The sequence below is a fragment of the Etheostoma spectabile genome, chromosome 1 (genome assembly GCF_008692095.1).
Source record: "Etheostoma spectabile isolate EspeVRDwgs_2016 chromosome 1, UIUC_Espe_1.0, whole genome shotgun sequence".
NCBI classification, from domain to species: domain Eukaryota; kingdom Metazoa; phylum Chordata; class Actinopteri; order Perciformes; family Percidae; genus Etheostoma; species Etheostoma spectabile.
In genome coordinates, this window is record NC_045733.1 from 23,465,759 (window position 1) to 23,486,259 (window position 20,501).

General features: G+C 46.5%; 1 protein-coding gene and 2 long non-coding RNA genes across 4 annotated transcripts in view; 1 reads left to right on the top strand and 2 right to left on the bottom strand.

Moving 5' to 3' along the window:
- LOC116690758 (uncharacterized) overlaps positions 1 to 1,869 on the top strand; it is an 8,012-nt gene extending 6,143 nt beyond the window's left edge. Inside the window, exon 3 of the long non-coding RNA XR_004332361.1 lies at positions 1,856 to 1,869. This is a non-coding gene — a long non-coding RNA (uncharacterized LOC116690758). The remainder of the gene's footprint in view (positions 1 to 1,855) is intronic.
- The window catches only part of LOC116690741 (ankyrin repeat and BTB/POZ domain-containing protein 2), a 92,697-nt gene that overhangs the window by 4,419 nt on the left and 67,777 nt on the right, over positions 1 to 20,501 (bottom strand). Inside the window, exon 15 of the mRNA XM_032517908.1 lies at positions 19,582 to 19,654. Within this exon, the coding sequence (XP_032373799.1) occupies positions 19,582 to 19,654 (73 nt within the window). The remainder of the gene's footprint in view (positions 1 to 19,581; positions 19,655 to 20,501) is intronic.
- On the bottom strand, positions 16,236 to 16,881 carry LOC116690749 (uncharacterized). Of its 2 annotated transcripts, none has more exons than XR_004332357.1 (3): positions 16,816 to 16,881; positions 16,571 to 16,612; positions 16,236 to 16,419 (listed from the first exon to the last, which is right to left on the bottom strand). It is a non-coding gene; the product is annotated as an uncharacterized LOC116690749 (long non-coding RNA). The 2 variants fall into 2 exon arrangements; XR_004332356.1 differs by having other exon boundaries at positions 16,349 to 16,419; positions 16,571 to 16,652.

The following is a 20,501-nucleotide window of genomic DNA, read 5'->3' on the forward strand; positions in this document are numbered from 1 at the left end:
TGTGTGTGTGTGTGTGTGTGTGTGTAGTGATTGTGATGTGTGTGTGTGTGTGTGTGTATGTCGTGGTGTGTTTGTAGCGGCATACCAGGTAGGATTAGAGACAGCGTTGGATTTGTGCTTGTGCGCTGCAGACTGGTCTCCCCGCCTTTGTGTCCCAGATACTATCCTGTACTGTGAAACATCCCATAATCGCACCAATTACTCTCCCCAGCGACACACACCACACACCACCACACAACACACACCACACACAACACACACACACACGACTTTCCGCTCACACACAACCCGACTTTTTAACAAAGCTGAGTAGTGTTCTTCCAGTCAGAGTATTATCTTTCAATCATTCCCAGTCCGTGTTACACCACGCTATATACTATGAGTTTTTTAGACTTTTTGACATTACTATACTAACTTTTTAAACTCCCGGTCTTCCAACAGGGGTGCCGCGCCCCTAGTGGGGTCCGCGGATAGGTACTGCATGGGCACGGTCGCGAAGTTGGTTTGATTAGACTTTTTTTTATATCCACGGATTTTTTAAATCAACATTACATGAACTCAACACACTGTAGTGACAGACATAACACTGGAGGACAGAAGAGTCTTTCAGTCAATGCCCACATGGCATATAGGCCAGTTTGATATAACACACTGTTATACAGTATATTAATTGGTGGGTCCCGCCCATCTCCCTCAGTTTGGTGTCCTTGGCCTGGAAAACGTTGAAGACGCCCTGTTTAATATTAACTTTTTTGACATACTTATGTATATAACTTTTGACATACCTATACTGATAAATTGCTTTTGACCAACTATCACTATAACTTTTGACATACTAACAATAACTTTTTGACTTTTTGACATACTATACTATAACTTTTGCACATACTATAACTATAACTTTTTGATACCTTTTTGACAACTAACTATACTGTAGACATACTACATACTTGTAATACTTTTGACTCTATACTATAACTTTGTTGACATACTGTAGTACTAATGAACTTTTTGATTTTGACATACTATACATCATGACTTTTTGACTTGTGTTGACATATTATACTATGACTTTTTGACTTTTTGACATACTATTACTATGACTTTTTGTTTTTTTTTTATGACTTTTTGACATACTTATTATGACTTTTATACTTTTTTGACATACTAGTCTCTTCTCATCATCTGTGGCAGTAAACGTAATGCTTTGCAGTTGTGGACAGAATGAACATTGGGCGGACTTATGTTGGGATTTTGGGAAACACGACTCCACATTTTAACATTAACAAATAATCGCACCCTGGACGTGATGTTATTGACAGATCTAATTGCCGCCCTAAGATACGTTTTGGTTTGTGTTTGTGGTTTGTGTGTTTTAGATGAGCTGTCGCTGCCGAGTTCCAGTCACCCGTACACGAAGATCCCAGTGACCGCGCTGGAGACCAGGTCGAGGACGCTCCCCATACGTCCATTCTGGAGCTGAGGACCCTGCGAGGCAGGCCCTGCTCGCCACCTCGGTGGGGCAGCACATCAGCAGGAGCTTGACGTGAGTGTGTGTGGTTGTGTGGTGTTTGTTGCTGTGCTTGTGTGTGTGTTTGTGGTGTGTGTGTGTGTGTGTGTGTGTGTGTGCTGTCTCTGTGTGTGTGTGTTTGTGTGATCGTGTGTGTGTCTGCTTGTGTGCGGTGCCAAGTCGGCTTGTGTGTGATTGTGTGTGGTGTAGCGCTACATAGTCGGCTCCTCCGTGTGTGTGGTGATTTTGAGTGTGTTGTGGTTTGTGCCACAGGTACCGGCTCCTGTGCTGGTGGCTGTGTGTGTTGTGTGTGTGTGTTTGTGATTTTGTAGGTGTGTGTTTGAGTGTGGTGTGTTTGTGCCACAGTCGGCTCCTGTGTGTTGTGTTGCTGTGTGTGTGTTTCTGTGGTATGTAATGTAGTGTGTGTGTTGTGCGTTCGTGTGTTCGTCATAGTGTGTGTGAGCAGCGTCGAGCTCGTTGTTTGTTGGTGTTTCTGTGTCTTGTGTCTTGTGGTGTGGTTGATCGCGTGCTTTTCACACAGTAATAGCACCTGTGATTTGTGTATGTGTTCGTGTTTTGTGTGTGTGTTGGGTGGGTGGTGTGGGGATGTGGCGGTGGTCGTGATTGGTGAGTGTGTGTGTGTGTTGCCTCGTGACTTCGACAGTCAAACCGGCTCCTGTGTTGGTGTGTGCTGAATAAAAACAGATAGCCTGCAACCATATCTTAGAGGGAGATGTGTGTGTGTGTGTGTTTGTGTGTGTGTTGTGTGGTGTGTGTGGTGTGTGTGTGTGTGTGTGTGTGTGTGTTTGTGTTTTAAACTGTGCGGTGTGGGTCTTCTGGAATGTATCGTTAGAAGCTGCCATCGTCCCCCCCCCCCACAGCCCCCCCCCTCCCCTTCATAACAGCCGCGGCTTGTATCAGAAAACAAGGCCCTTCACACCTGCAGGCCACCGTACTAGCTCATTCATCTGGAGGTAAAATAACAGTCTGTGAGTGTGTGCTGTGTGTATGTGTGTGTTGTGTGTGTGTGTGGTGTGTGTGTGTGTGTGTTGTGCCACAGGGTCATGAAGCTGCAGGTTCACGCCGTTTATGGTCCTGTCTCCCCTTAGTCACTGAGGTCTTATATTATATTATTATTATTCAGGGTGGTGAACATGAATCACCAACAATTGAGTTTTCATCAATTTAAGACCGTGTAACAGAAAGACTCATTAAACCATCAGTTACCATATATACAGTTATATATTATATTATCTAATATGGATAGGTACAAAAGCAAATAAAATTGGTTTTGGACAATTCATAAAAAAAAGGACAAAATGTAGAAAACTTAAAAACATTGATTAAAAGCCTCAACAAAAGTGTTGATTTTCTATTTTGACTGGGAAGACAACACGAGGTTATAAAAAAACACAAAAATGGGAATTAAAAAGACGATCTTACAGATGCAACTCTCTACAACGTCACTTAGTGATGGCGTTGCATAGTCGTCCCCGAGGACGCTCTAACAACGTCCCCGTAGTGATGGCGTTGCATAGTCTGTCCACCAGACGACGCTCTACAACGTTCCCTGTTAGTGATGGCGTTGCCATAGTCGTCCACCAGAAAAGGACGCTCTACAACGTCCCTGTTAGTGATGGCCGTTGCATAGTCTGTCGCCACCAAGGACGCTCTACAACGTTCCCTGTTAGTGATGGCGTTGCATAGTCTGTCCACAGAGGACGCCCTACAAGTCCCTGTTAGTGATGGCGTTGCATAGTGTGTCCACCAGAGGACGATCTACAACGTCCTTGTTAGTGATGGCGTGTGCATAGTCTGTCCACCAGAGAGGCTCTACAACGTCCCTGTAATGATGGGCGTTGCATAGTCTGTCCACCAGAGGACGCTCTACCAACGTCCCTGTTAGTGATGGCGTTGCATAGTCTGTCCACCAGAGGACGCTCTAAACAACGTCCCTGTTAGTGGGCGTTTGCATAGTCTGTCCACCAGAGACGCTCTACAACGTCCCTGTTAGTGATGGCTTGCATAGTCTGTCCACCAGAGGACCTAACAACGTCCCTGTTAGTGATGGCGTTGCCATAGTCTGTCCACCAGAGGACGTTTCTTTTTTTTTTGTTCAAAGGACTTTAAGGAAGACAACGCAAGGGTTAATCAAAATCACATAAAGTGGGAATTCAAAATAAAGGCGCATCTTAAGATGACAAGTGCATCGATGTTTTCACTTTGTATTGTTGATGCTGTATTTAAGATCCTGACGTCCGTCTGATGTCTCCTGTCTCCCTGCAGGTGTATCTGGTGACTCGGGCGACGCACCACATGCAGCGTCTGGTAGCTCACGTCCGTCAGTCAGCCCCCCCGCCAGCCAATCAGCCGTCAGCATCCTGGGCCGCAGACGCCCTCCGGACGCTCTACTACGTCCTGTCCACCCACACATGGGTCGCTGGAAAACCAAAATCTGGATCCCTCCACCATGACACTGACGCCGAGAGAGGTGTGTGTGTGTGTTTGTTTGTGTGTGTGTGTGTGTGGGTGTGTGTGTGTTGGTGTGTGGTGTGTGTGTGTGTGTGTGGTGTGACTAAACCACAATAGGGTTGCACAATATCAGAATAATGTCTAGTGCGATTATTTGTTATATTTTTTCAATGATTCACGATTTTGAAGGAATGATCATTTCGTATCATTATTCTTTTTTTTTGAATTGAATAAAACTTATTTTATATTTTATTGAAATAAAAACGTCTAAGTTTGATTTTTTACAAGGATCTGTATCACAAGATTTTTTTTTCTCGTCTGTAGGATAGAATTTGTGGTTTGACCACATATTTGGCCTTTAAATGCCCATTTGTTAAATATGTCAGGGTGTGTGGTGTGTGTGTGTTGTGTGTGTGTGTGTTGTGTGTGTGTGGGGGTGTGTGTGTGTGTGTGTTTGTGTGTTTACGTGTTGATGGGAAGATGAGCTGCAACCTCCTCTGTCAGCTCTCGCCATTGGAAAGAAACAGAGGAGAATCAGACCAATCACAACGGTCCGTCTGATGTCATGCGGCCTGAGCCCATTATATTCTGAGCTGGGTTAAAGGATGCTGATAGCCAGGCTCTCATTAATAAATTTATTATAATGCCCTTTAATTTCAAATGAAATCTCAACGTGCTACAGTAGCAGGGAGTTAAACAGCTTCCCAGAAAATAACAAAATCAACAAATACCAAAGCAGCTTAGCTGCATTTAGCTGCAAAACGCATTTTCCATCATAAATTAATTAATTCTCATGATTACTAGCTTAAAATGTAATTGCTGTAAACAAACGACAGCAGACTGTTGGTCCAATCAGCCTTTGTTTTTCCTTTAACACTGAAATTTTAATAATAATAAATTGATATTTGTATAGCGCTTTTCCCAAGCTCAAGTTGCTTACATAGTAGAACACGTGTATATAAACAAAATAAAAATACAAATAAAGATAGCAGAACGAAGATGGGTCTTCAGACACGGGACTGAAAATGGTGAGGGACTCAGAGATGCGGATCTCCATGGGAGGGGGTTCCAGAGCCCTGGGACGCCGGAGAAGGCTCGGCCCCCAAACGCGGAGCTTTGACTTGGGACGTAGAGGAGACGCCGAGTGGATCTGGGACCGTGAGGGTTGTAGGGGGGGACAGGAGGACAGTGAGGTGTGACGGGCAAGTGGTGTAGGGCTTTGTAGGTAGGACCAGGATCTTGTATGTGATCCGGTGAGAAGCCAGGTAGCTGTTTTAGCCGGAGTGATGTGGGGGCCGATGTGGACGCGGAGTGATTGGGGCCAGGATGTGGAGCGGTGAGTTCTGAACCAGTTGGAGCCTTTTGATGGAGGTGGAGCTGATGCCGAGTGAGTAGTGGGTTGCAATAGTCGAGTCGTGAGGAGATGAAGGCGTGAAGAAGTCTTTCAGCAGCAGAGGGAGTGGTGAGGGTCTGATTTTTAGCAATATTTCGAAGGTGAAAGAAGGAGTTTTCCTCTTCTTCTTTCCTTGCTTCTTCTTGTGGGAAACGCGCTCAACTTATACCGACAAACCGGCCGCCGCGTTCTTCTTCTCTGCGATGTCATTGGTTTTAAAAATATAATATGTTAAAACTAACTGAATTAAAAGCCAACCTCCCAGCGTTGTCCCCCCCCTCCCCCCAGGCCGTTCCTGCTCCTCCCCCGATCTCAGAGTGGATCCGGGTCGCCGTGGTGCACGCTGAGTATCGCCGCCAGCCTATTGTGACAGCGATGTGTCAACAGGCGGCGCGGCAAGCTCCTCCCGGGACTGGACGGCGAGCCCAGACAGCTGAAGTAAGACGCCAAACCACACGTGCATGCTGGGTATGTGAAATCAACCCTCTGGGTTGGTTTGCAGGTCTTTAAAGGGCCCATGTCACGCTCATGTTCAGGTTCATAACTGCTTATGAAAACTAACTGTGCCGTTCTCCTAACTGGGCTGCTGTGTGGTGTGTGTGTGTGTGTGTGGTGTGTGGTGTGTGGGTGTGTGTGTGTGGTGTGTGTGTAGTGTGTGTGTGTGTTGCTGCGTGCTATGTGTGGGGTGTCTGTGGTGGTGTGTGTGTGTTTGTGTGATGTGTGTGTGTGTGTGTGTGGTGTGTGTTTGCGTGTCTTGTGTGGGGTATCTGTGTGTTTGTGTTGTTTTGTGTGTGGTGTTGGGTGTGGTATCTGTGTTGTGTGTGTGTGTGTGTGTTTGCGTGGTGAGTGTGTGTGTGTGCGGTGCGTGTCTATGTGTGGGTGTCTAATGTGTGGGTGTCTGTGTGTGTTTTGTGTGTGGTGTGTGGCGTGGCGTGTCTATGTCGTGGGTGTCTGTGTGTGTGTTTTGGGTGTGGGTGTGTGTGGTGGTGTGCGTATCGTGTGTGTGTGTGTTTGCGTGTGAGTGTGGTTGTGTGCGGCGTGTCTATGTGTGTGTGTCTGTGTGTGTGTGTTTGTGTGTGTGTGTGTGTGCGTGTCTATGTGTTTGTCTGTGTGTGTGTGTTTATGTGTGTGTGTGTGTGCGTGCTTTGTGTGGGTATCTGTGGTGTGTGTGTGTTTGTGTGTGTGTGTGTGTGTGTGTGTTGCGTATCTGTGGTGTGGTGTGTTGTGTGTTTGCGTGTGAGGTGGGGCGTGCCTATGTGTGGGTGTCTTTGTGTGTGTGTGGTGTTGTGGCGTGTCTTGGTGGTGTCTGTGGTGTATTGTGTGTGTTTTCTTTGTTGTGTTTGTGTGTGCTTGTCGTGTGTGTGTGGTGTGTGTGTGTTGTGTCTGTGTTTATGTGTGTGTGTGTTTGTCTATGTGTCTGTGTGGGGGTTGTCTATGTATGGTGGGTGTGTGTGTGGTGTGTCTATGGCGTCTTTACAGTATGGGTGCGTTGTATTTTCATATTAACATATCTTTGTAAATCTCATTAAGGCTACCCCTAACCCCCTAACCCTTTAACCCTAACCCCCTAACCCCTAACCCCCTAACCCTAAACGAGGGTTAAAACCGGCAGCAAACAGGTGCGTCTTAAGTAGCGATTTCAAACATTTGTAAGGTCTGTGCAGCTTATATCACATGGAGGGTTTGTTCCATAGGGTGGGGGGCGCCCACTGCATGGGGGGGTTGTTCCATAGGGTGGGGGGCGCCCACGTGTATGGGGGGTTTGTTCCATAGGGTGGGGGCGCCCACTGCAAAGGCTCTATCGCCCTTATTTTTTTTTTGTGGTTCCACATGTAAATTCTTGATAAATCCCGACTTTGCGAGGAACGTTGCAAACCGCAAATTTCCCTATGCTTCACAGGTTTTTCTAATTTGTCGGTCTCTGTGTCTCTTCGGCCGAGTGCTGTTTCCTGTCGTTTAAGGCTTGGATGCAGAAGCTGCTTCCGCCAAGTTCCAGCTGGATTTGGCTTCAGGATGCTCTCAAGTGGCGCAGATGTCGTGTCCAGCAGGCCACACAGCTTCTGGGAGCCGAGGGGGTATTAACACCATGGACGCCAGTGAGGTGGGGTGGGGGTCCTATTAAGGTCCTATGACACTTTGGATGGTTTTTATACGACCTATTGGTCCCTTTTGTGGTGTGTGGGGAAGAGGACCCAAACCAGAGGAGAGCAGCAGAGGGAGCTCACAAACAGCTTTATTGACACAGTTCAACAGAAACAGGTTGCAAAAAGGCAAAAAAGTCCACAACCCAAAAACAGGATACTAAAACAGGGTGGACTCCACAAGGGAAAACTCACAGGGACCCGTCGGGAACAAGGCGGAACGAGACGGAACGAAACAGGACGAGACAAGACGAGGACAAGAACGACAAGAACGCACGGACAGGCAGACGAACGGAACGAGACAAGGGAAGGACAAAGAACGAGACAAGAACGAGGCAGGAACGAGACAGGAACGACGACAGGAACGAGACAGGACGAGGCAGGAACGAGACAGGACACGAGACAGGAACGAACAAGAACGAGACAACAGAACGAGACAAGACGAGACGGAACGAGGCAGGAACGAGACCGAACGAGACAGGAACAGACAGAACGGACAAGAACGAGCAGGAACGAGACAGGAACGAACAGGAACGAGACAGCAACGAGACAGAACGAGGCAGGAAAGCAGGAACGAGACAGGAACGAGGCAAGAACGAAGACAAGAAACGAGACAGGAACGAGCAGGAACGAGACAGGAACGAGAACAGGAACGAGACAGGCACGAGACAAGAACGAGACAGGACGAGGCAGGAACGGAAGGAACGAGCAGGAACGAGACAGGACGCGGAGACGAGACGGAACAGACGCGGGCAAAGAACGAGGACAGGAACGAGCAACAGGAACGAAACAGGACGAGACAGTGAACGAGACAGGAACGAGACAGGAACGAGTACAGAACAGACAAGAACGAGACCAAGGAGACCGAGACGAAACAGGAACAGGCCGGAACAGACAACGAGCCGACGACGGGAACGAGACAGGAGAGCAGGAACGAGACAGGAACGAGGACAGGAACGAGGCGAACGAGCAGGAACGAGACGGGAACGGGCAGGAACGAGGCAGGAACGAGACGGAACAGGCAGGAACGAGACAGAACGAGGCAAGAACGGACGTGAACGAGGCAGGAACAGACAGGAACAGGCAGAACGAGACAAGAACGAGACGGAACGAACAGGAAACTAGACAGGAACGAGACAGGACGAGGCAGGAACGAGGCAAGAACGAGACAGGAACGAGGCGCACGAACAGGAACGAGGCAAGAACGAGACAAGAACGACAGACAGGAACGAGACAGGAACGAGACGGAACGAGCGACGAGGAGAACGAGACAGAACGAGACAGGAACGAGACAGAACGTAGACTCACCACGTGGACGGACATAAGAATCTGGCACGAGACAAAAGGATCACTGGGGCTAATACATGAGGCAACGAGGTAATGGGAACAGGTGGAACATCGGTGAATCACCTTGGGCGGGGCAGGACATCAGACGGGAAAAGTAAAGCTTGGCAAGACGAGACAGACAGGAAACCAGACTATCAACATAACCCAGGAAGCAAGAACACCGACCACTTACCGAGGAAAAGACCTAGAAACGAGGGAGAGCAAGATAGGAAAAAAAACCCAGTCACCCCCAAACCACAACAGGTCCCTAATCCTGTATCTGAATTCTCTTTTATATAACCTTAGTGGTCCCCAAATCGTATCTGAAGTCTCTTTATATAGACCTTAGTGGTCCCCTAAAACTGTACTGATCTTCTTTTATTAGACCTTAGTGGTCCCTAATCTGATCTGAAGTCTCTTTTTAGAGACCTTAGTGGTCCCTAATACGTATCTGAAGTCTCTTTATATAAACCTTAGTGGTCCCTAATACTTTACTAAGTCTCTTTTTATAGACCTTGTGGTCCCTAATACTGTATCTGACGTCTCTTTATATAGACCTTAGTGGTCCCTAATAATGTATCTGAAGTCTCTATATAGACCTAGTGGTCCCTAATACTGTATCTGAAGTCTCTTTATATAGACCTTAGTGTCCCTAATACGTATCTGAAGTCTCTTATATATGTGTGTGTGTGGTCTGTGTGGTGTGGTTCTGTGTGGTGTGTGTGTGTGTGTGTGTGTCTGTGTGTGTGTGTGTGTGTGTGGTGTGTGTGTGTGTAGGGAATGACTCCCCTGATGTACGCATCTCAGCAGGCGATGAGCTGGTGCAGATGCTCGTCGAGGCCGGAGCAACCTGGACCTGCGGTAGACCACTCTGCTGACCCCCCTCCCTCCTCTACGTCTCTTCTCAGACCCAATAAAGACTAACTGACCAAATATCCCCCAAAACAACAGGCCTCCTACTGCAATCGTAGTTCCCTCACTAGTTGTCTCTGTCTCCTCATAATGGAAGAAGGTTGTCCTCATGCTGGGACAGTAACCCTGAACCTCATCCTCCCTTCCTTCAAATTTTGAGGCTCATGTGTAATTGGGGCCATGTGTAGTGTAATTGGAGACTTGGAGACATTGGAGACATTGGAGACATTGGGAGACATAGCCGCAAAGCCCTGGTTTGTGACTGAAGTGTGTGTTGTGCGTGGTTGTGTGTGTGTGTTGTTCAGTTCCAGGCTGCTCTGCCAGACACCCGTCGTCCACCCCGCGTGCGCTGGGTGGCTCTGACGTTCTCGGTGCTGCACGGTCACCTGTCCTGGCTCAGGTGAGAGCTCCACACTGGACACTGGATCACAGCTTTGGGGGGGGGGGGGTGTCAGGTTAAACACACCGGGCCCCATCGCGCACTGCGCTGAGGAGTAAACCTCTATATATGGGTACCCGCTCTACCAACTGAGCTATCTGAGATATCATGAACAGCCCAGAAATCCTCATCACAAAACCCACCAGACTCCATGTAATAATCACTACTTTTAGAGTGTATAGAGCAGCATATCTCCACCAGACTCCATTAATAAATCACTACTATTTTAGCGTGTATAGCAGCATATCTCCACCAGACTCCATGTAAATAATCACTACTTTTAGAGTGTATAGAGCGGATATCTCCACCAGACTCCATGTAAATATCACTATTTAGCATGTATAGAGCAGCATATCTCCACCAGACTCCATGTAAATACTCCTACTTTTAGCGTATATGGAGCAGCATATCTCCCCGACCCAGTAATATATCACTACTTTTTACCGTGTACAGAGCAACATATCTGCACCAGACTCCATGTAAATAATCACTACTTTTAGCGTGTGTGTAGAGCCAACATATCTCCACCAGACACCTTGTAAATAATCACTCTTTTAGCGTGTATAGAGCCAGCATATCTCCACCAGACTCCATGTAAATATCACTACTTTTAACCGTGTATAGAGCAGCATATCTCCACCAGACTACATGTAAATAACACTACTTTTAGCATGTATAGAGCAGCATATCTCCACCAGACTCCATGTAATAATCAATACTTTTAGCGTGTATAGAGCAGCATATCTCCACCAGACTCTATGTAATAATCACTACTTTTAGTGTGTGTAGAGCAGCATATCTCCACCAGACTCCATGTAAATAATGACTACTTTTAGCATGTAAAGAGCAACATATCTCCACCACGACTCCATGTAAATAATCACTACTTTAGCGTGTATAGAGCAGAATCTCCACCAGACTCCATGTTATAATCCTATACTTTTATGTGTAGAAGCCGCTATCTCCACCGGACCCCTGTAAATAATCACTACTTTAGTGTGTATAGAGCAGCATATCTCCACCAGACTCCATGTAAATAATCACCTTTTAGCGTGTATAGAGCAGCATATCTCCACCAGACTCCATGTAAATAATCACTACTTTTAGCGTGTATAAGCAGCAAATCTCCACCAGACTCTATGTAAATATCACTACTTTTAGTGTGTGTAGAGCAGCATATCTCCACCAGACTCCATGTAAAAATGACTACTTTTAGCATGTAAAGAGCAACATATCTCCACCAGACTCCATGTAATAATCACTACTTTTAGTGTGTATAGAGCAGCAATCTCCACCAGACTCCACGTTAATAATCACTACTTTTAGTGTGTAGAGAGCAGCATACTCCACCGACCCCATGTAAATAATCACTACTTTTAGTGTGTATAGAGCAGCATATCTCCACCAACTCCATGTAAAAATCACTACTTTTAGCGTGTATAGAGCAGCATATCTTGGACAGACTCCATGAAATAATCACTACTTTTAGCGTGTATAGAGCAGCATCTCCACCAACTTCATGTAAATAATCACTACTTTTAGCGTGTATAGAGCAGCATATCTCCACCAGACTTCATGTAATAATCACTACTTTTGCGTGTATAGAGCAGCGATACCTCCACAGTAAATTGGTGAATTAAGAGGTTCTTTTAACCAGACCAAGTGGTGATTTGTTGTTGAACGGTGGAAAGATGAACCAAGATTTCTTTTGGTAGTTTATTTTGTTTCTGTTGACTTTGAATGAAGTGTGTTTTACGATGTTAAAAGCAATGTTATTTAATGGAGTCGGGGGGTTTGGTGATGGTGATTTGGGGTCTTTCATGTTAAACAAAAAGGATCTTACTCTTTAAACAACAGGTCTATCCTGTAGGGATCCTTTCCATAATGTTGTCAGACACTTAGAATAATCTGGTTTGTCTGCGACAAAACAGAACTTTAATAGTGGAACAGTTTAAAGATGTCGTTCCACATCGCACTTAGACACATAACATGCGGAAAACAGGGTCCGGTTGAGAAAAATACAAAAACAAAGTTACCCTTTAAGTTTTTCTTTACAAACCGGGGGTACATCTAGAGGAAGATGCTGCTGAGACAGTTGTTGACTGCAGCAGGTGGTGTTAATGTTGTGACGGTGTGATGTCATCCTGCTGCCAGTTGCTGTTGGAGGCCGGAGCAGATGTGGGAGGAGGAGCCCTGCTGGACGCTCAGCAGAGCTCCGCCGAGAACGCCGCTCCAGCTGGCTCTGCTGCAGGTAGGTCGGAGGGAAGACCTCGGGGGTCTGCTCCATAGAGATAAAACCCAGACTTGACAACCACACGAGACTCTGCAAATACAACTTTAGATAATACTTACATGCTCATTGTCCAAGCAAATGCCAGACTGATCCTGAAATTGGCGTGTTATCCAGATCATTCTGGCTTTTAAGCATGCTTATCAACGCTGTTCCATTGAGTTACTGTGCATTATCTTGCAATAGCATTTGAATTGACGCCGTAGGACGTTGTAGGTACAACACAGGACTTTCACCTGTATTTATCTATTTGATTAGGACAATGCACATTAATCAACATTTCTGTAAATGCATCGGTTAGCCAATTGCTAATTTTCAACTGCAGTCTTGTTACCCGCATGCATGTCTTTATGGTGGGAGGAAACCCACGCAAACACAGGGACAACATGCAAACTGTACACAGAAGGGCCAAGAGACCTGACTCGAACCCAGACCCTTCTTACTATGAAGTAGAAGTGCGAACCACTGAGACACCGTGCTGGCATTTGCTGTGATAGTATATGAACATGCAACACAATCAGGTACATGTTAAGGTACAGCTGATGTCTCTCTCTCTTGAATTATTCCAACAAATCTTCTCAGGTTACTACAGATGGTGAGCTTGCTCCTCACCCATGGACAGACCCTCTCTCAGAGTGCATCATGGGAACTCCCTGACATCACCGCTGTACGAGGACATGAACTGCTTCGCTATGCAGCCACACGGACACAGGTTGGACGTTTAGAGCAGTAGAATCATAAAAAATAACTTAAGCTGCAGTTTCAGCAATGAAAGTATGAGAAAAACCACTTCGGTGAAGAGTTGATCCAGATATATCACATCTTCATCACGTCTTTTATATAGACCTTAGTGGTCCCTAATACTGTATCTGAAGTCTCTTTTATATAGACCTTAGTGGTCCCTAATTACTGATCTGAAGTCTCTTTATATAGACCTTAGTGGTCCCTAATACTGTATCTGAAGTCTCTTTACATAGACTTAGTGGTCCCCTAATACTGTTCTGAAGTCTCTTATATAGACCTTAGTGGTCCCTAATCTGTATCTGAAGTCCTCTTTATATAGACCTTAGTGGTCCCTAATACTGTATCTGAAGTCTCTTTATATAGACCTTAGTGGTCCCTAAACTGTATCTGAAGTCTCTTTTATATAGACCTAGTGGTCCCTAATACTGTATCTGAAGTCTCTTATATAGACCTTAGTGGTCCCTAATCTGTATCTAAAGTCTCTTTATATGGACCTTAGTGGTCCCTAATACTGTATCTGAAGTCTCTTTTATATAGACCTTAGTGGTCCCTAATACTGTATCTAAGTCTCTTTTATGGCCTTAGTGGTCCCTAATACTGTATCTGAAGTCTCTTTATATGGACCTTAGTGGTCCCTAATACTGGATCTGAAATCTCTTATATGGACCTTAGTGGTCCCTAATACTGTATCTGAAGTCTCTTATATGGACCTTAGTGTTGACTTTCAATTTTGACGGGAAACAACACGAGGGTTAAGTGCCCAAAAAATAAAATGGATCTGGATTTTGAAATGGAGGAGCTGGTCTGGGCTGGGCCTGGGTTGGGTCTGGGCCTGGGTCTGGGTCTGGGCCTGGTCGGATCTGGGTCGGGCCTGGGCCTGGCCTGGCCTGGGTCTGGGTCTAGGTCGGGTCTGGGTCTGTCCCGGGTTTCTTCCTAAAGGAAGTTTTTCCTCCACTGTGGCCCTGTGTGCTTGCTCTGGAGGAAACTACTAGACCTGTTGGGTCCTTGTAAATTCTGGTGTGGTCTGACCTCTCTATCTGTAAAGGGTCTCCCAGATAACTCTTGTTATGAATTGAATATATAATAAAAATGAATTGAATCGAATTGATATCTAAAGGCAGCTGGTTCCATATGTTGGGAGCAGCAACTACAAGGCTGATTCAAAACAGTAAATTACGTAAACGTAAGTTACGTTGAGTTACGTTAAGTTGTTACTTGAAGTTATAGTTAATCTGCATGGAATAAAAGACACAAAGCCTCACCGGTCCTGTCTCTCGTCTACGAACGTCCTGAGGAGGCTGCTCGTGCCAGCCGCAGCCCAGGAAGGAGGACATCCTCCTCTGGAGGAGATCCTGCTGAAGGAGTGAGGAGGAGGAGGAGGGAGGAGGAGGAGGAGGACCAGGACCAGGAACCCCGGCTCCCGACTCCCCGAGCCCTGTCCCCCGTGTGTAAAGCCAGGATGAAGGCCCTGCAGCAGGCGGCCTACTACAGCGCCGAGCACGGCTACCTGGACGTCACCATGGAGATCAGAGACATGGGTGAGCTCATAGCTTATCTACATATTTTTCATATTATTTAAGCAGTTGCACACTTTTGTTTTCTGAACTTGTATATATTCCAATATTAGTTCTTGTATTTACCTGTATTATTCTATGTATATTGTATCCTAGTATTTCATTTATATCTCTATTATGTGCTGTGTAACTGATTTTGCTGCCATCCATCCCCATCTATCTATCTATCTATCTATCTATCTATCATCTATCCATCCCCATCTATCTATCTATCTATCTATCTATCTATCTATCTATCTATCTATCTATCTATCTATCTATCTATCTATCTATCTATCTATCTATCATCTATCCATCTATCTATCTACTATCTATCTATCTATCTATCTATCTATCATCTATCCATCTATCTACCTATCTATCTATCTATCTATCTATCATCTATCCTCTATCCATCTACTATCTATCCATCTATCCATCTATCTCTCTATCTATCTATCTTTAACGTCTGAAGTAGCCTCCAAGATGCTAACGGAGACTCTGTAACGTCACAAGTAAAGATGGACCTACTTAACCAAGTTGGTTCACTGCTAGCTTAGCTACAAGTTAGCATCAGACAACAACAGGCTGTCAGTTGAATGGCGTTTTAGATAACGTTAGCATCAAAAACCATAGATAGCTACAAACGTTTCTCAAATGATTTCCATCTTCGTTTATTGTTTATAATAAGAACATTTTATTATTTCGTGGATTTCACAAATTCCAGTTTGACAGTAATGCCGCCCCGCTTGTCCAGGTGTTCCCTGGAGGCTCCACCCTGGCTGGAGTCTCTCCACAGAGCCACACGCTGTGCCGGGACCGAGTCACGTCTCCCTCCTCGCAGAGTTCCCGTCCATCGGGATGGAGGACTACACCCCCGAGCTGCTATCCACTGGCGTCCCCTCATGTTCAGAATGCTGGAAACCAGCAAGGTTTGGATCTCTGTCGCTCCTCATGGTTTCTTCTTCTCAGCCGTAACCGACTGTTGTCTTCCTGAGAATTTGAATCATGAGGTTTTCTATCTTCTAACTTGCATGGGTATCTGTTCGACTGCAACACAGTGAAATAGGAAAACCTTGGGCCTGTTCAGGTGCGTTGGGGGAGTGTCCAAATCCACTTTTGCTAGTTTGACGGTGTAAAAGGTCTGAGTACCGGCTGCATGGTCCTAAAGGGCTGGACTTAGTGTCTTCATTAATCAGAGGTGTGTTCTGGACGTAACATGCTATCAACCAATCAGAGGTCCTCTCCCATTCCCTTTAACAACCAATCAGAGGTCCTCTCCCATTCCCTTCAACAACCAATCAGAGGTCCTCTCCCATTCCCTTTAAAAGCCAGGCATGTTTGGACCTTTGAGCATGGCTAATATGATGGAGGATTTGCACCGTAATATTTTTTATTTGTAATCTTTGTAATCTTCTGCATGTGTGTGCTATTGTGCTTCCCTGTGTTGTGTGTGTGTGTGTGTGTGTGTGTGTGTGTGTGTGTGTGTGTAAAAGGACTAGTGTATGCGCCCTGTGTGTGTGCCTAGGAGCATTTTAATAATTCTCTGTTAAAATAACTGTTGGTTTTGTTGGTTAATGGTGCGATCACTTCCCCCTGCCTCAAGATAGCAATACACCCAGAATGCACCTGAACACACCTCCCCGTAAGACCACACCCCAGAATCACCTGAACACACCCTTTAGACCACACGCCCAAATGCTCACACACCTCCTAAGACCACACGCCCAGAATGCACCTGAACACACTCCCTGTTAGACCAGCACGCCCAGAATGGCACCTGAACACACCTCCCTGTAAGACCAGCACGCCCAGAATGCACCTGAACACACCTCCCGTAGACCAGCACGCCCAGAATGCACCTGAACACACCTCCCTGTTAGACCAGCACGCCCAGAAGCACCTGAACACACCTCCCTGTTAGACACCAGCACGCCCAGAATGCACCGAACACACCTCCCTGAGACCAGCACGCCCAAATGCACCTGAACACACCTCCCTGTTAGACCGCACGCCCAGAATGCACCTGAACCACCTCCCTGTTAGACCAGCACGCCCAGAATGCACCTGAAACCACCTCCTTGTAACACCAGCACGCCCACCTAAATTGATGATTGATGAGGGCCAGATTTGGCCCGCGGGCCTTGAGTTTGACACCCTAGGACCTTTTAACACCTGTTCCAGGCCTATAGTCAACATGAGGACGTGCAGTCTGTGATTGTGATGCTGTGTTGTCCTCTGCAGGACTACGTGGTAACCAAGCGGCTGCCGTCCTCTTCTCCCACTGCTACGCCCCGCTCCCGTCCCCGCCGTCCCCCCGTGGACGTCTCTCTGTCCACACAGCTGGGTAACCCATCGCCACGGCTACGTCCTCCTTGTCTTTCTTCTGACAAAACACCCTTGCAGGGTCTCACGGCCTCCGTCCTCTGTCCTCAGACGTCCACTTCCTGAACAACCGCGAGATGTCGGACGTGAGGTTCGTGTGGTACGGCGTCCTTTCTTCGCCCACCGCGTGCTGCTGATGTCCGCGTCCCAACGGTCTGTCCTCCGACTTCATAACCTCAGTCGTCTCTCTGCTTGTTTTTGTTGTAATTAACAATTCTCATTTTTAACACATACAAAAGAACTTGCAGCATGGTCGTCTTTTGGACAGCGTCTTCCCCGTGATGGTGTAGCCTGCAGAACTAGACCCAGAGCCAATTAAAGGCCGCTTGCAGGTGTTTTGAGTTAATTATCTGATTAGCAGAGGTGGGTAGAGTAGCCAAAAATTGTACTCAGTAAAAGTACTGTTACTTTAGATTAATATGACTCAAGTAAAAGTAAAATTAGTCATCCAATAATTACTAGAGTAAGTAAAAAAGTGCTCAATGAAAAAACTACTCAAGTAGTGAGTAACTGTTGAGTACGTCTGATTTATTTTTTTAACACAAGATCAATCAGAGTCAGCTGAGGCCAGTACCTACCCTGGTGATGGCCTTCCTCCTTGCTATCACCTCTTTGAGGGGGGTGGGGGACCTCCTTTCGGTTGCTCCCCGTTGCCTGGTGTTTGCCCTGGGTATTGTGAGGGCCATCCTGCACCCCATTCCGGATAACAGGGGCTACATTCCCATGGTGCTGTCCACTGTCATGGGGCCTGTGGTACTGCAGGCGTTTCATCCTCCACCTCATGTGACGGCGGAGGACGGGAGGCTCCATTTGCTCTGCCCTGTCAGAGCGCTGAGTGTCTTCCCTCTGAGGTCCTCCCGGTGGAGGAAGACAGACCAGTTGCTGGTGTGTTTCGGGCCCCCAAGGCTGGGTTCCCGCTTCTAACATACTATCGGCTACTGATCGTTCGGACTATCTCCCTGGCCTATCAGGTGGCCGGTTTGCCTTCACCTGTGGCTGTACGGCTCACTCCACAAGGAGCATAGAGGCCTATGGCTCTCCTCTCTGGAGCGTCTCTCCGGGGTTTGTGATCGGCTGGCTGTGCCACTCCTCACACACTTTTTCGGTTTCTATAGTCTGGACCTTCTCTCCGCACCCGGCACCCGGGTGCTCTCCTCCTAGTCGTGCCCACAGGTTGCTTGCACCTAGGGCAGGGCGGGGTTCGGCGCGGTTTAGGGTATCTCGTTCCCTATATGTCGTAACCGACCAGTTCGAGTTCCCTCGAAGGGGAACGTCTCGGGTAACCTAAGTAACCCTTGTTTCCCCGAGATAGGGGAACGAGACACTGCGTCGGTTCACCGCCCCTCGCCCCGCCCCTCGCCCCGCCTGGAGTGCCTTGCTTCATAGAAAGAGCTAATGAGCTATGTGCCGGCGTGCCTATATAGCCCCTACGGTTATGCCTCACATGCTACCGTTCTCACTAGGACCAATAGGTTGGAGTAGTTTTTCATTCGCATTCAGCCCTGTCATGCCTAAAGGCGTTCCCATAGTGTCGTAACCGACGCAGTGTCTCGTTCCCCTATCTCGGGGAACAAGGTTACTTACGTAACCCGAGACGTTTTTCATTGTTGTCAGTTGTTATAATCATCACATTAAAAGAAATGAAAATTTGAAATATATCCCTCTGTGTATGATGAATAAATATAGTATCAAATTTCACTTTTGAATATGTGATGAGCTATTTAAATTTTTGTTTTTGTCTTTATTAGCCCTCTACATCGTTGCTTCTCACTTGTTCTTGTTGTTTATATGTACTGTCACTTTGTGATTCACTATCTTTTACATATTGTAATTTGGGTATTGTTTTATGAGATTGTTTTTGTGATCCTATTTTTTTATTGTACTGTATTTGTTAAAAAGTTTTTTTCTCCCAGAATCAACTGGAGAAGAGAGCTTGCTGTGTGTCCCTCCTGAATAAATAGGGTTTATAATATATAATAATATAATAATAATAATAATAATAAACTCTGAAATTGTGGTGTGTGTTTTGTCGCATCAGGTTTCTCAGATGCTCTGCGACTCCCCACAACATCATCCACGTCAGTCACATGACCTACAGCACCTTCCGGGGACGCCCCCCCCCCCCGTCTGTGCTGGGGGGGGGGGGTGTGACCAGGGCTGGTTACTGTAAATGTGCCACACAGACGTTACACTTACCACATGAGTTAACGGAATGTGCATATTACAAAATGAGGTCAATACGAGGGAGGACGTGTTGGGGTCTTCTGTTCTCCTGCAATTGTGAGGAAAAGTGTGGGGGGGGTATTGGAAAGGTGGTGGTGGTGGGGGGGGGGGTATTGGAAAGGTGGTGGTGGGGGGGGGGGGGGGGGGTATTGGAAAGGTGGTGGGGAGTGGGAGGGGGGGGGGGGCGTCCCACCTGGAAGGTGCTGTAGGTCATGTGACTGACGTGGATGATGTTGTCGGGGGAGTCGCAGAGCATCTGACGAAACCTGATGCGACAAAACACACACCACAATTTCAGAGTTTTATTATTATTATTATTATTATTATTATTATTATTATTATTATAACCCTTATTTATTCAGGGAGGGACACCAAGAGCAAGCTCTCTTCTCCAGTGATTCTGGGAGAAAAAACTTTTTAACAAATACAGTACAAATAAAAAAATAGGATCACAAAAAACAATCTGATCATAAAACAATACCCAAATTACAATATGTAAAAGAATAGTGAATCACAAAGTGACAGTACATATAAACAACAAGAACAAGTGAGAAGCAACCGATGTAGAGGGCTAATAAAGACAAAAACAAAAATTTAAATAGCATCATCACATATTCAAAAAGTGAAATTTGTATACTATATTTATTCATCATACACAGAGTGATATATTTCAAATTTTCATTTCTTTTAATTGTGATGATTATAACAACTGACAACTAATGAAAACGTCTCGGGTTACGTAAGTAACCCTTGTTCCCCGAGATAGGGGAACGAGACACTGCGTCGGTTACGACACTATGGGAACGCCTTTAGGCATGACAGGGCTGAATGCGAATGAAAACTACTCCAATCCTATTGGTCCTAGTGAGAACGGTAGCATGTGACGGCATAACCGTAGGGGCATATATAGGCACGCCGGCACATAGCTCATTAGCTCTTTCTATGAAGCAAGGCACTCCAGGCGGGGGCGAGGGGGCGAGGGCGGGGCGGCGAGGGGCGGTGAACCGACGCAGTGTCTCGTTCCCCTATCTCGGGGAACAAGGGTTACTTAGGTTACCCGAGACGTTCCCCTTCGAGGGGAACTCGAACTGCGTCGGTTACGACACTATGGGA